The sequence below is a fragment of the Macrotis lagotis genome, chromosome 8 (genome assembly GCF_037893015.1).
Source record: "Macrotis lagotis isolate mMagLag1 chromosome 8, bilby.v1.9.chrom.fasta, whole genome shotgun sequence".
Classification (NCBI taxonomy): Eukaryota; Metazoa; Chordata; class Mammalia; order Peramelemorphia; family Peramelidae; genus Macrotis; species Macrotis lagotis.
The window spans coordinates 196,629,944-196,646,295 of NC_133665.1; the positions used below are offsets into that span (position 1 = coordinate 196,629,944).

The 16,352-nt window shown below is 43.1% G+C and overlaps 1 protein-coding gene across 20 annotated transcripts in view; it reads left to right on the forward strand.

Moving 5' to 3' along the window:
• CLASP2 (cytoplasmic linker associated protein 2) overlaps positions 1-16,352 on the forward strand; it is a 146,277-nt gene that overhangs the window by 69,952 nt on the left and 59,973 nt on the right. For all 20 annotated transcript variants that reach the window (XM_074199343.1, XM_074199336.1, XM_074199340.1 and 17 more), the window contains 2 exons: positions 3,480-3,559; positions 15,789-15,881. In XM_074199343.1, coding sequence (XP_074055444.1) covers positions 3,480-3,559; positions 15,789-15,881 — 173 coding nt within the window. The remainder of the gene's footprint in view (positions 1-3,479; positions 3,560-15,788; positions 15,882-16,352) is intronic.

Consider the following 16,352-nt stretch of genomic DNA (forward strand, 5'->3'; position numbering starts at 1 on the left):
TCTGATCCAATTCTGTAAAATTGTAAATTCTGTAAAATTGAGGAACCCAAGGCAGGCCCATCACACAGCTCCCGAGTGTCTGAGGCTACATTTGAACTCGAGTCTCAGGCTCTGGGATACCTCTTAGCAACCCAGGAGCTATATAAATTTCATATATAAAACATTCCAGGAATACCTTGAATAATGAGAAGCATCGTCCATCACATAACTTGAATTAATTTGCAGCTTTGGTTGGGTTACTGATAGAGTAGGGAAATGAATGAAATTCATTTGGACAAGCCAAAGCTCTAGAATCCCCAGAGAAACACACACTAGGAGGATTGACTAGTGATGACCAGAACTCTTTCTCGAAGAGAGCGGAGTCAAGATGGTGGCATGGAGTCAGGAATTCCCAGAAGCTCTTCACCCAAAACTCTAAAAGTCATAAAATTATAACCAAATTCTAGAGGGGCAGAACCCACAGAATGACCGAGTGAGACAGTTTTCTAACCCCACAGCTCCAGCCTTCCAGGAACAGCCCGGTGGGGCACCTGCATTCCTGGCAGTGGGTGGGAGTCGTTTCCAGACCTCTCAGCCCAGGGATCACGGGTACTGCCTGGAGAACTCTGCCACACCAGAGTGAGCATGGAGCCCAGGCTAGCTCAGGCTTTAAGGCAACCCTTGCTTCCAGAGATGGTGAGGGGCTGGGGAGAGACTGCGGAGGTCTCGGCTATCCCTGTGGCAGGAGTCTGCTTCTTTGCCCATACTCTGATCCAGGGCCCAGTCTGGGGTTCCATACTACTGTGGAGGAGCAAGGATCCTCCTCAGTTAGGGAGCTGCACTCTCTGAGGAAGGCAGAATGGAAGCAGCTCAAAGGAAAGGTAACATCTGTAAGTCTAGTCCACCCCAGGTGCTCCCATGGATTATTTGTGCCCCACCTGTGGTGGAGCATCCCAAACTCGTTTTAGACACTTTTGTCAGTCTCAAATGAAGCACTGTCATTTTGGTGGTCTTCCATAATGAAGGACAAGAACCAACCAAGCTGAGTGACCTGGGCAAGTCCCTGACTTTCTCTCTACCTCAGTTTCCTCCAGAACATGACAGGGCTGACTTTTCCATACGTAGTTTTATAATGATGAGCATTGAGATAACATTGATAAAGTTTGTAAGGTGTTTGCCTCTGGTACGTAGTCAAGGCTTGATCCATCCATCAGTCCTCCCCTCCTCTCTCAAAGCCTGCCTTGACCAGAATCCCTGGGCCTGTCTCTAGCTTTGGCCCTTCTTCACCTCCTTCTCCCCCTCACAAATCCCACGCAACCAGCCCTGCCGGGCCTCCCATGGGGTCCTGGTTTCCAACCCCTGGCAAGAGGCTTTTATTCAGAACCAGCTGACATAGGGACCTGGCCAGAGGCTGAAGAGAAAAGGAACTGAGGGAGATCCTGGAAGGGGTCCCAGTGGGGTGGGGTCTGGCCAGCTGAGCAGCTCATGGCCTTTCTCTTTACTTGTCTGGCTGTTTTTGAGAGGAAGTTCTTGTGAACTATTTTTTGTCTTACTAGGGATGGGAGAGGTGGGGAGAAGGATACCTGTGTCCACAAAATCTGAAGTTCAGAGATGGCTGATCAGGGAGCAGCCTTGGATTGTTGTTGGCAGCAAGGAAGTCACCCTCCTTGGGGCAGGCAATGGAAGAGGAGATGACTAGGCAAGGGGCTGTCCCCCTGCTTTCTTCAGGCTTCTCTGGGCTGGTTTCTTCCCTTGATTGGATGCCCTGACTCCTTCCCCTTGGCTCCCTTGATCATCCCCCTTCTTCCTTAGGGTTACTTCCCATCTTGATGCTTGTGCTGTGACAGAAGCATATCCTCCTGGTCTTCTTCTCCATCTTCCCAGACCCCTGGAGTCTGCTCTCTGCTTCGCTCCAGGCCTGAGGTACCAGTGTTGCCCCTGCCTGATATGCTTGGTTATCCAGAAGCTCTTACAGGGTTGGATCTGTGACTCCAAAGATCAGCCAGCACACAGGGATTGAATGGAGGTGAGGGTGGGGGACATGAGAGAAGGAGCGAGAGATCATCCCTGGGACCAATTGCTCAGGGAGAACCAAGAAGACAGGGCAGAGCAGAGTCATCTTCTTGAGGCCGGTGGGGCCCTTGCCAGAGGGTCATCTCCATTTCCCAGAATTTCCCTCCCTCTTCCCCCACCTCAGAGCAATGAACAGGTTCCCCTATGGACAAGAGAAGGGGCACTTGTTCCCCACACTGGGGAGGGTTGTGGTGCTGTCTTTGCTCTTTCCATTCTTGTTTTGATTGTCATTGTGAGCCTTTCCTAAGAGCTTTCTGGGGGCCTCAGCCCTGGGGATTCAGAGGGAGAAAAAGGAAGCAGGCCCTGGCACAGCCTCAACATAGGCCCTGACAACATGCCATCAATTCCTAATGGGGAGCCGTGGTGTAGGCCGAGGATGCTGGATGCAGCCCCTGCCCAGGGGCTGGTAGCTCTTAATGTTCTCTTTGTAGTGTGCTTTGGGGCTGTAGAGACAAGAAGCAACTCTTATCCTGGCCCCAGCAAGGATGGAGGTCATGGCTCCAGGAAGGGAGGGTGTGGGCTCAGATGAGCACGGCTATGGGACATCCAGAACTGTAACCATGTGATCTGTCATTCTGTTCATGGTATGTGTTGTGTTGAGTGAGGTCCTGAGAGGAGGACAGAGGTGGCCTTGGAGCCCAGTTGTTCTGACCCCAAGGCTGGCCTTCACTATGTCCCTCTCCTTCCTGCCTTCCCTCTTCCCCCAGATCCAAGATGGTACCAGTGTGGTCTGATTAGAGCATTTCTCCTGGGTCACTACACCCACCTGGGTGCAGGCCCTCATCACCTCTTGTTTGAACTATTGCTCTAGCCTGCTGGGGCTGGGGGTGGGACCTCCCTCCATCTTCTAGTCAGCCTCCAGGAAGCCCCCCTCTCCTTTCCAGGCTCCTGATCCTTTTCTCCCCACCACATGCTCTCCATCCCCCAGGCCTCTCCTCCACCTCCTTGAGGAAGTCTTCCCTCTGGTGCTTCTCTCCCAATTATCCCAGAGAGAGCTTGTTTGTATACCTTTGTTTGCTTGTGGTCTACAGGCTCCTTGAATGAAGGCACCAGCCTTGGTTTCTTTTTGTATCCCTAGAACTTGGTCCATGGGCCTGACGATAGGAGGTGCTTAATCAGTCTTGTTTAATTGGTTTATTGACCCCTCCTCCTACTTGAAACTCTTCTTATGCTCTGGTCATCCTCTGGAGGTACCTGCCAGCATCTACCACATCCTCTTCCTGCAGTTAGATCACGTCCTCAGCCTCTCCCCTCCTCAGGCCTAGCACAGAGCAAGAAATCTTTTCTGGGGAGGTATCTGAAAGAGCCACTGAAGTCCCTAGCAGACCCTGGCTCAGAAAGGGCAGCTGCCAACAAGAGCCAGGCTGGCGGGCTGAACTCTGGCTGTCAACTGGTTTTAAAGACTGTTCACGCTTTCCTCTCCCTAGGTGCATCCAAGGAAGGTGGTGCTGGCGCTGTGGATGAAGAGGACTTTATGAAAGCATTTGCTGAAGTCCCCTCTGTCCAGGTAGGATACCAGGTCTCATTCTCCACCATCTCTGTCTCTTTGGGCAGGGTGGAGCTGTAGGGCTCTGTGGTCCTTTCATGGGCAGTTCTGACCTGGGGCCTGTCATGCTATCCCTGGGCCAGCACCAGCCCAGGAAGGAGTCAGGTGTTTCAGGTCTCAGTCAGATGTTCCACCAGCATCAGAAAGGCCTGACTTCTCCCTCTGGGGAAGATGGTATTGAAATCTAGACCCCCTCCCCCTTCTTTTACAACTCCCTGAAAGGGCTGTACAGGGTCAGAGCCCTTGAAGACTTTCAGATGAGACGGTAGAGCTCAGCTGGGCTTTGTCTCTCCTCTTATGGAGGACCGACTTGCTGGCAATCCAGTGTGGACAGAGATTTTGTTATGTGACTGCTCTCAGGGAGGTCCAGCTGCTCAGTCCAGAACAGACTCCTTTGCTTCCCAGTCCTGGTCACTTCTTGGGCCTTAATGAATCCCATATTGGCTGGTCCTCTGTGTCTGCCTACCTCACTGGCCCTTTGAGGGTCCCTGCCATACTCTGATCAGTACTTGGGATAATTTGCAAATTCTCTCAAGCTCATTTTAAATCATTCTTCCTTGAAAATTCCTCCTCTGATTGCTTCCTATTTCAAGTTGAGCATTCTCTCCTTTATCTTGCCTGCCCCTCTTCCTTTTCAGTTCCATTAATTCTCTTCTGCATTGATTTGTGTGGGGTCACATGTCTCCAGCTCTGGACATGAGTGATCTGAACCAGATATATGGAGTAGTGGAGAGATTGAATGTGGACCAAGGACATGTTGGGAGCACCTTGACTGAGAACTTGAAGTCCACATAGTTGGGCACCTGGAGATCTCTCCCATGCTGCTCCCTCAGCATCAGCTACCAGGAAAAGCCAGGGGGTGGGAGACAGAATGGCTAGAGTGGGTAGAGACCTGATCACTTAGAGAAAGGAAGAGCCAAGTAACCTTAGGAATGTCACTTGATCCACTTCTCTGAGTCCTCAGGAAACTTTCTCAGTGGTGGAGTGAGGGCCAGAATGATTTCTCACTGTGCATTTTTTTAAAAAATTTGATTTATTGAGTTTCACATTTTTCTCCCTGCCCTGACAGAAAAAATTCTAATCTAGGTTATACATGTGTAGTTATGTTAAACATAAATCCATATTAATAATGCTATGAAAGAAGAATCAAATTGATACAGGAAAAAAACACTAGAGAGAAAGAAGTCAAATACATAAGACAATTTTTAAAAAGTGATTTGGTCTGCATTTAAACTCTCTGAAATAAGATGGTCCTTTCTATCACAAGTCTTTCATAATTGTCTCTGAACAAGTCCATCCTGGATGTTCATCACCTGGTGGTGCTGTTCTGGTTCTTCTTTGAGCAGAGAGATGGCAGCTCTGTGTGGTTATTCGTGGAGGTTAGTTGGAGCCCAACTTTGTGAGTTTGGCCCTCTTAGACCCCTCCTGTGGGTGAGGAAGCTAAGACTCAGGCTTGCTGATATCCATGGGTCCACAGCTTTCAGCTCTCAATCTAACCCCTGGGCCTTTCTTGCCTTTCCTGCCACAGTCATAAGGGGCTGACAGGTATCTGTTCTAGCAGGACTAAGTCCCTTCCTGCTCTGTCTTAGACTGACCTCCCAGGGAGATTGTGAGGATCCAATGAAATCTTCATAATAAAGCTCTTTGCATAATCACAGTGCCCTGTTGTGAAGAAGGCTTCTCCTATGGGAACAAGAGTATATTGCATTATAGTTTGAAAACTGAAATGGAAAGGAGGAACAAGGACTCCTGATTTATGTCAGGAGACTGGCATGTGGGGGAAGGAGAAGAAAGGCCCTTGACTAAACGAAGAACAAGACATGGGGTTCTTCCCAGTGCAGGGGAGCTTTGAATGTGGAACTCCTTAGTGGACATGTAAGCATCAGGAGAAGAGACAAGGCAAGATGACAGCTGACTCTGGGCTCAGGGAGAGGAGGCTAACAGATTACTGGCCCCCTGTCCTCCAGAGCTCTTTGGGTACAAAAAGGCTGGCAGAAATTGGGGCAGGATTGAGAACAAGGGCTAATGCCAGAGTTCAGAGGAAAGCAGTTAACATAGTGGCAGCTGGAAAGCAGCATTAGTTTCTTGGACCAGGCCTGGAGGTCCAGTCATCAGTGTTTTCAACAGAAGAGGGATGGGACATAGGGCAGCCAGGAGTAAATAATGCTTTGTCTCCAGTGAATAATGCTTTGTCTCCAGTGTCCAGCAAAAGGTGACAAGAAATGGGACTTGGGTGAGATGAACTAGATATTGCCAAGTAATTGAGACCCACTGGAGGGAGGAGGGGAAAGGGTGACCCACTCTCTGGCATGGCATGTCAGAGGTGGACCAGTAAGAAGAGAATCACAGTAAAAAAGATTCACTCACAATCTGGGAAGAAAAGGTCACTAAGAGGAAGGATGGCCACACAGAAAGGCCTTGCTTAGTATTCCCCAGGAGACATGGTCAGTGCCTGGAGGGAGTGAGAACCTATTCATCCATAAGCCAGGGTGAAAGGGTGGGACTGTGAGATTGCAGGTAAGAGTGTTTGGGTGGGAAGCAGGGGGTTTGGGCTATGAAAAGATGAATGAATAAATGGGATGGTAGGATCCAGTGAAGATTTGACTTGTTCTGAATCGTCAATGAAATTCTGTAGATTGTTCTATACAGTCCAGAGACTGAATCCCTAGAGGTCTACCCACCATGGTGAGTGAAAGTGGGACCCATGACTTTCTCTCCATCATCCTTCACTTGTGTCCTTAACTTGCCAGTTAGATCTTTCACCTGCACAGTTCCTTCAGGTAAGCTTGCTTGTCCCCATCAGGTACTTCTTGTTTTCTCGGCACTTTTCCATATCAGTTCTTTGGTGGATGTACCCATGCGTGATGAATAAACCTCCCTGGACAAAGACTTGGGAGGAAAATGAGTCTTGATTTCAGAGAGAGTCCCTGGGGCTTTCTTAAAGGCAGTCCCAGCACCATTTTCTCCTCAGTGGAATCTAGGCACATAGTACTGAGTTCATTTGCCACGTGTCTTTGTTTTGCTGTCAGCACTTTCATGTCCTAAGGCCTGTGGTATATTCAGACAACTTTATATGATTATTTGGGCATGAGGCTATTTGAGAGGATTTGTTTTTTTCCTCCATTAGGTTGAATTTTTTGAGTGATTAGTGATCTCATTTTAAATGGGCTAAGGCTTAATCAGTTAAGCCAATGCCACTTAGAAATAGGAAAGAAGAGAACTTCATCCTCCACAATAGCGCCTCTTAAGCTGCAGTCTATAAACTTGTTTAAAAATTATTTTTTAAAAGAGTAGAAAGGAAGATGACAGAGCACAGTAGGAACTCAGCTGAATTCTTCCCAAGTTCACCTCCAGACAGCTATAAAATAAATACCACTAAACAAATTCTAGAGCAGCAGAACCAACAAAAAATGAAATAAAACAGTTTTACTCAGAGTGGCAGGAAATGTATGTCTCTGTCTCTGTCTCTGTCTCTGTCTCTGTCTCTCTCTCTCTCTCTCTCTCTCTCTCTCTCTCTCTCTCTCTCTGTCGTAAAAGAGAAATGCAGTCCTGTGCAGGGAGTAGTGGGGCAAGCCAGCAGCAGGCTGCACCCCAGCAAGACATCTGCATGGCCTGTCTCGCAGCAGGTTGGTAGCTTGATCTTGCAACTGAGGCACGGCAAACCCTGTGGCCACTACACAGATTGACTGTTGATGGCCCTTCCCAAAATAGCAGGCCAGCTATGAAGCCCAGCACCCCTGGCACAAGAAGCCTAAATCAGTTCCCCCTCCACTCCAGAAACAGAGCTCAACTTTAAGTCAAGAAATAGGATGAAAAATTGAACAAAAAAGAACCTTAGAAAATTACTTAGAATAACAGGGAAGATCAAAACATAAACTCAGAAGAGGAAAATAGTGTCAAAACTCTCCTATAGGTAAAACCTGAAAGAAAATTGATCTCAGGCCCAAAAAGAAGTTTTAGAAGAGTTCAAAAAAGATTTTAAAAAAATCTAAAAGTAGAAGATAAATTGGGAAACGAAATGAGAGTGACTCAAGAGAATTACGAAAATAGTCAGAAGCTTGGTAAAAGCACAAGAAATGAGGGGAAATATACAAAAACACTGAAGAAAGCAACTTATAAAAGAATTAGTGGAAAAGGAGCTACAAAGGCTCAGTAAGAAAATAATTTCTTAAAAATTAGAATTGGTAAGTAAAAACTAAAGACTCCATGAGACATCAAGAGACAATTTTAAAAATGAAAAGAAAACTTGAGGAAAAATTTAACTATTTCATTGGGAAAATAACTGACCTAAAAATATTTCCTGGAGAGATGATTTTAAAATTCCTGGACTACCTAAAAAACATGATTATAAAAAAAATTAACTAAGGCCTCCTATTTTAAGCAATTATCAAGGAAAACTACCCTGATGATCCTAGAACCAGAGGGTAAACTAGAAATTGAAATACTCTATTGATCACTTCCTGAAAAGAGATGTTAAATGAAAACTGCCAGGAATATTACAGTCAAATTCCAGAACTTCCAGGTCAAAGAGAAAATACTGCAAACAATCGGAAAGAAATGATTCAAATATGAGGAACCACAGAATTTAGCAGCTTCTACATTAAAGGATCAAAGGACTTGAAATATGATATTCTGGAAGGCAAAGGAGCTAGGGACACAACCAGGAATCACCCATCTAGTTAAACTGAGTATAATCCTTCAGGGGATAAAAATGGATGTTCAATAAAAATAGAGAACTTTAAAGCATTCCTGATGAAAACATCAGAGTTGAATAGAAACTAATTTTTTTTTTAGTTTTTTTTAGTTTTTGTTTTTTGCAAGGCAATGGGGTTAAGTGGCTTGCCCAAGACCACACAGCTAGGTAATTAAGTGTCTGAGGCTGGATTTGAACTCAGGTACTCCTGACTCCAGGATCAGTGCTCTATCCACTGCGCCACCTAGCTGCCCCATAAACTCTAATTTTCAAATATAAGATTCAAGAGAAGCATGAAAAGGTTAAGAGGAAAGAAAAAATATAAAGGATTCAATGAGGAATATCCCTCTGTGGGAAAATGATGCTTGTAATTCTTAAGAACTTTATCAGTTAGAAAGAGCCTACATAGGCAGAAGGTTTGGGTAAAAGTTGCTTTTGATGGGAATGTTATTAATAAAAACTCCAAAACAAAATTAAAGAGTGAGAAAGAATATTGCACTGGGAGAAAAGGGAATGGAAAGGCAAGATGGGATGTCTCATACAAAAGAGACATGAAAGAAATACCACAGTGGAAGGAAAGATAGCAGGGATGGGCAGTGTTTGAACCTTGCTCTTGTCAAAATCAGTTAGAAAACAGAATATCATAGATACTCAGATGGGTATAGAAATCTATCTTATGCTATAATTAGGAAGGGAGAGGCTTGGGGGGGGGGAGATAGGGAGAGGCACAAGATTGATAGAAGGAAGATTATGACTAGGGCAGGTGGTGATCAGAAGGAAAACATTTCTGAGGGAGAAAGATGAAGGGGGGTGGGTCAGATAAAGAAGGGGAAAAGTAACATGGAGGGAAATATGTGGGTAGTAATCCTAACTGTGAATGTGAATGGAACAAACTTGCCCCCAAAATGGAAGCAGATAGCAGAGTGGCTTAAAAACCCAACCCCTACACTTTGTTGTTTAGAGGAAACGTTTGAAACAGAAACAGACACGGAGAGTAAAGCTCAGAGGCTGGAGCAGAATCTCTTATTCTTCAGCTGAAATAATGGGGCGGCTAGGTGGTGTAGCAGATAAAGCACCGGCCCTGGAGTCAGGAGTACCTGAGTTCAAATCCAGCCTCAGACACTTAATAATTACCTAGCTGTGTGGCTTTAGGCAAGCCACTTAACCCCATTTGCCTTGAAAAAATCCTTTTAAAAAAAAAGAAAAAATCTTCAGCTGAAATAAAACAACACAGGACTAGCAAGCATGATCTCTGATCAAAAGCAAAATTCGATCTAATTAAGAGATAAGGAAGGAAGCTATATCTTGCCAAAAGGTACCAGAGTAAATGAAATCATATTAATACTAAACATATATTCACCAAATGGCATAGCACCTAATTTTTCAAAGTAGTTAAATGAGTTACAAAAGGAAACAGATAGTAAAACTATACTAATGAGGAACCTCAGCTTTCTGCTCTCAAAATGATAGGGCCTTGGGGTCAGGACTACCTGGGTTCAAATCTGGTCTCAGACACTTAATAATTACCTAGCTGTGTGGCCTTGGGCAAGCCACTTAACCCCATTTGCCTTGCAAAAACCTAAAAAAAAAAGAAAAGAAAAATGTGGAACTCATTGCAAATGGATGAATGTTGAAATCTACCATTACATGTAATTGAAAAAAAAATTTAAATAAAAAATGATTGCTTATGAGTAGGCTGAGCTGATATAATAAGAATGACAATTCTACCTAAATTGATTTTTTTATTCAGCACCATACTAATCAAAGTATCTAAATTTTTTTCATAGAGCTAGAAAAAAACCAATTTATTTGTAAGAGCAAAAAGTCAGAAATATCAAGGGAATTTGACCTAGTAGAATATTTGTTACCAGCTCTCTTCTGGTGGCAGGGAACTAGAGGTTGAGGGAATGCCCAGCGGTTAGGGAATGACTGAACTAATTGTGGTATGTGATGAGATGAAATGCTGCTCTGTCATGGGAAATGATAAACAGAATGATCTCAGTAAAAAATTTACATGAGCAGGTACAATGAGAAGTGTACATTATACAAAGTAAAGAATGCTCTCTATCCCAAAGATGGAACCGATGGTATCTGAATACAGACTGAAGCATACTTTTTTTTCCTTTCACTTTATTTTTCTTGAAGCTTCTCTTTTTTTATTGGGGGGGGTATGTTTACTTTTATAACATAACTATTGTAATGTCTTTCATGGCTATACATTTTTAACCTATACCAAGTAACTTGCTTTCTCAGTGAGGGCAAATGGGGTGTGAGGAAGGGAGAGAATCTGGAATTCAAGGTTTTAGAAGTGAGTGTTGAAACTTGTTTTTGCACATAGCTGAGGGGGGTGGATTTCAAAATAAAATTTAAAACTATCAAGGAATAAAGAGAGAAAAGTGAAGGAAGGTAACCTAATTGAACCAGATCTCAAACTGTAATATAAGTGGTACTGGCTAAGAATTAGAGTGGTAGGTTCATAGAACAGATGAGGTACACAAGACAGTTGTAAATGACCATAGCAATCTAATGTTTGTTAAATCCAAGACCCCAGCTTTGGGGACAAGAACTCACTATTTGATAAAAACTGCTGGGAAAACTGGAAAACAGTGACAAATTTTATCATACACAGCAGGATAATGTCAAAATAGTTACATGATTTCGACATAAAGGTTAGAAGAGCATGGAGTAGGTTACCTGTCAATCTATGAAGAAGGGAAGAATTTATAACTGAACAAGAGATAGAGAGCATTATGAGAAGTAAAATGGATAACTTTGATTATATTAAATTAAAAGGTTTTTACAAATAAAACCAATGCAACCAAGATTAGATGGAAAACAGAAAGATGTGAAACAATTTTTAAAGCCAGAGTCTCTGCTAAAGACCTCATTTCTCAAACATATAAGAATATAAGTCATTCAATATTGCATTTTTGATGGAGTTGTAAACTAATCCAACCATTCTGGAGAGCACTATGGAACTATAACCCAAAGATCAATAAAACTGATTATACCCTTTGACCCAACAATGCCAGGTCTAGACCTATATCCAGGAGAAATAAAAAATGGGCAAATATTCATAGCAGCTTTTTTTGTAGTGGCAAAGAATCGGAAATCAATTGGAGAATAACTGAACAAGTTATGGTATATGAATGTTATGGAATACTATTATTCTATAAGAAACCATGACTGGTCAGAAGCATGGCAAGAATTGCAGGGACTGATGCTGAGCAAGGGGAGCAGAACCAGAGCATTGCACTTATTAATAACAACATTGAGTTGATCAGCTTTGATGGATGCAACTCATCTCAGTTGTTCAGAGAGCCGGGACAATGCCATGCATATTCAGGCAAAGGAAAAAACAAAACAAAAAAAATCAAGCTACAGAATCTGAATGAAAACTTATGTCCAATTTATTTTTTTTAAAGAAAGATTTTATTTTGAGTTTTACAATTTTTTCCCCATTCTTGCTTCCCTTCCCCCACCCCCACATGGAAGGTATTCTGTTAGACTTTACATTGGTTCCATGTTATACATTGATCTCAGTTGAATGTGATGACAGAGAAATTATATCCTTAAGGAACAAAAATAAAGTATGAGATAGTAAAATTACATAATAATAAAACTTTTTTTTTCTGATTTGACAGTAATAGTCTTTGGTCTTTGTTCAAAGTCCATAATTCTTTCTCTGGATACAGATGATATTCTCCATTGCAAATAGCTCAAAATTATCCCTGTTTGTTGCACTGATGGGATGAGCAAGTTTATCAGGGTTGCTCATCACCCCATGTTGCTGTTAGGGTGTACATTGTTCTTCTGGTTTTGCTCATCTCGCTCAGCATCAGTTCATGCAAATCTTTCCAGGCTTCCCTGAATTCCCATCCCTCCTGGTTTCTTTCTCTATTTTTTTTTTAGGTTTTTGCAAGGCAAATGCGGTTAAGTGGTTTGCCGAAGGCCACACAGCTAGATAATTATTAAGTGTCAGAGACTGGATTTGAACCCAGGTACTCCTGACTCCAAGGCCAGTGCTTTATCCACTACGCCACCTAGCCGCCCCTCCCTCCTGGTTTCTAATGGAACAGTAGTGTCCCATGACATACATATACTGCAGTTTGTTAAGCTATTCCCCAATTGAAGGATATTCTGTGTCCAATTTTTAAAATTTTTTTCTCATGATTTTCCTTCCAATCCCATGGTTTTCTTTCTTTTCCCTTATCCTAATTCCTCACACAAAAAATGACTAATATGTAAACATATCAAACACAATGTGTACATGTACAATGTTCACTAGGTTGCTCACTGCTGAAGGAGGAGGAGGGAAGGGAGAGGAGAAGAAAATGAGGTAACATAAATATGCATGTGGATGAATGTCAAAAAACTTTCATAATATGTAATTGGAAAAATTAAATATCAATTAAAAAAGAATGCAAATCACCAATGAATAAATTTTCAGACAAAGAAATCAAAACTTTATAGTCATATGAAAAAATGCTCCATATCACTATGGATTGCAGAAAAACACATTTAAACAACTTTGTTGATACTACCTGACATGTTTCAGATTGACTAAAATGACAAAAATGAAAAATTATAAATTTTGGAGGGGATGTGAGAAAATTGAAACATTAATTAATGAACTGCTCATGAAATTGTGAACTCATCTAATTATTTTGAAAAGCAATTTGAAATTGTGTATGAAAGCTTATAAAACTCTGCATATCCCTTGATCCAGCAATACCACTACTAAGTTTGTATTCCAAAGATTTCTTTTTCTTAGAAAAAGAACCTATTTGTACCAAAATATTTATAGCAGCTCTCTTTGTGGTGGCAAAGGATTGGAAATTAAGAGATATCCATCAATTGAGAAATGACTGAACAAGCTTGTGCTATAAGAAATGATGAACTATATGATTTCAGGAAAAACCTGGAACAACTTACATGAACTGATACAGAGTGAAGTGAGTAGAACCAGGAGACTTGTACACAATTACAGCAATACAAGGATCAGATGCAAACCACTTTGCTCTTTTTAGTATCACAATGATCCAAGAGAATTCCTAAGGACTTAGAAAAAAAATTCTTTCCATCTCCAGAAAGAAAACTAATAGAGTCTGGAAGCTGACTATTTTGCATTTTGTTAATTTTTTTTTTTGTTCTGTGTCTTCACAGCTTGACTAATGTGAAAACATATTTGGCATGATCACACAAGTACAACCTATATCAGATTGTATACTGTTTCCAAGAGGGAGGAAGAGAATTTTGAATTCAGAAATTTATGAAATTAATGTAAATTATTTTTACATGTAATTGGTGGGAAAAAAGAAAATATTTTAAAATATTCTGATAACTTTCACTCTAATTGGCTTCCTTTGAAACTCTTGAAATTTTATCAGTTTGAAGCTTCACTCTAGGAAAGAATCAATAGGCTTTTGCCAAGATGTCTGGCTTGTGTCAGCTTCTTTCCTGATGACTTTCTCCTCTTCCTACATCTTCTTCCACAGTACTTGGGCCTACCTATGTGAGCATTTGTCTCCTAGTCCTGGGTCCCACTCGTCCTAAGAATTCTGTCATTATTTAATCTTGTCCTTGTTATTGCATCTTTCCAGAATCTTGTGCTTTTTTGATTCGGGGGGGGGGGGGGGAAGGGGGTGATCCTGTTACTAAGGAAATGGTTTTTCAAATCCTCTAGTCAAGACAGAGAGGAAACATAGTGACTTCTGCATCCTTCCAGCCCTTTCTCATCCTTTTCCTACCATTACCAATCCAGAATGCTCTGAGGGTCCTGTGCCTTGGAATGAGGAAAAGAGACCCTCAAGAAACCTTCCTCCATAGATGCCAGACCTGCTGTCCAAAGGGATGCTGGAATGGCAAAGTCGTGTCTTGTGCAGACCAAGAGGCATTGGGGCTGTCTGGTTGGGAGAAACAATGGAGCTGGAAACTGGCTCGGAGAGCCTCTCTGGCCCTTCTTCCTCAGCTGAGGCTGCTTGACGCGCCGTCTGGCTTTGTCTGAGCGCTGGGCTGTCCCAAGGCTGGGTTATGGGCCTCGTCTTTGGTTGTCCCTCTGCAAATTGTTCCCGGTGCTGTGACCATCTTGTAGCTTCACCACTAGCTTGTAAGTGTACAGCTGGCTGCTTGGAGACATCTCATCCTTGCAGTGGTACACAACAGATCTTCCCTTTTTTGCCAGCACTCTGCCATTGGCCTTGTCCTCGTCTTCCCTCTCATTCATTTTTCCCAGCCTGCCCCTTCGACCCTACCCTCATTGCCTGGCCAGATGGCTGCTTCCCTGGAACTTGGATCTTCTCAGTCCCACCCCCAGGGCCCTTCCCCAGCTTGTAGAAACCCCCAGAACCTCCACAACCTCCACATCTGTCTCTTGTGAGTGGTCAGCCTGCCACCATTGTGGGCTCCTGGAAGGTGGGGATTGCCCTTTTCATTTTCAAAGAGTAACTCCCAAAGTTTGCTGTCATGCCTTCTCTCCACCCCTATGGGCGGGTCCATGTCATCCTGGGTTTGGGCCTCTGGCTCACCCCAGACTCCCCATTAATGAACCCCCAGAGCCTTCCTGCAGCCACCATCTCCTGGCCTCTTTTTTCCTCTAGCAAACTCCATAGCTGAGTGATATAGTCAGCAAACCTTTATTAAATCCTTTAGGTGTTAGACTCTGGACTGCCGAGACCTAAAATCTTCATTGGCCTTTAAAATATTCCTCTTGTCCTCTGTGTGGACTCTGCAATCTTATGGAGACCTGCTCTGGAGTATCTTATAAATAAATGCATTTTGTTCTAAGGATTGCTGTACTCCTTAGTGTGTTCTCTGGAGGGACAGCTTAGAGTATTTTCCATAGATATGTTTGCTTAAGATTGAGCAAAGCTTGAATCTCTTTGAGGGGAGAAACAGCCCCCCCACCTTTTTTCTTCTGATTCTTTAAGAAAGGATTCTCTTTTTGTTTGAAAAATAGCAGTCCTCTCCCAAGCCTTTAAAAAGAATGACTGAATACTTAAAGTGTTTTAGGAAGCCCTCCCAGCATCCAGGCATTGGGAAGTCTAAGGCAGTCCTTGCTCTCCAAAGCTGAGAAGGGAGGAAAGAGGAAGGGAGAACTAGAGGGATTATTCCACAACTACTGCATTCCAGACTCTGTGCTAATAATGGTGCTTTCTAGAGATTGCCTCTCTTATGAGATCAAAGCCATTGTAGTTATTGCACATTTCCTGTCCTTCTATGGGAATGCCTGTATTGATAATTGATTGGTAGGTACTCCAGAGCTCTCTGTGTGCTAAGCCTGGGGATGTCTAAAAAGACAGGCCAAGCCCTTCAGGAGCTTCCATTTGAATGGAAAGCCACCTCAGACTCCCTAAGGGGAGGAGATGGAAAGGGGAGGAGCTGGAGACAATGCTAAGTTCAACAGTCTAATAAGACTTTTAAAGAAACCCCTAATGATGCTGACTTTTGTTATGACAAATATTTCAATATTCATCAGTATTATTCTTATTTTTTTAGATCTATTCTAGTCGTGAACTTGAAGAAACATTGAATAAAATCAGGGAAATTTTATCTGATGACAAACACGATTGGGATCAGCGCGCAAATGCAGTAAGTTCTTGTCCAACACTTACCCTTATAACTCACCTTTATTGTACACTCACTTTTCCTCTTATTTTATGTGGAAATTGTAGCAAACTTTGTGATGTGAATGAATTCATGGATTGCTTTACTTGGCGCTCTTGGGGTAATTTTACCAGAGAAGGCACATCTCACTTGGCCTTTCTTCTCCAGAGACCCACTGTCTCCATGATGCTGTCTTCTCACTGACAGTCTGGAGATTCCAATGGAGTCTTTGGGGGTGTGTGGGGACAGGGAAGGGTGCTCTGCAGGCCTGGCCCTCCTCACCTCTTTGGGCCTTGATAAGGAATGTTTGTGTCAAAGCTAGTAAGTTGCCATAATAGATAAAGGAGCCATTAACAAAAATGCAGAGTCCTGGGGATGACCCAGGACACAGGCATAGAAGTTGAGTAAATATAGTGGGATGGAAAGCAGGCTGAAGCCATCTGCATGAAGGGAACT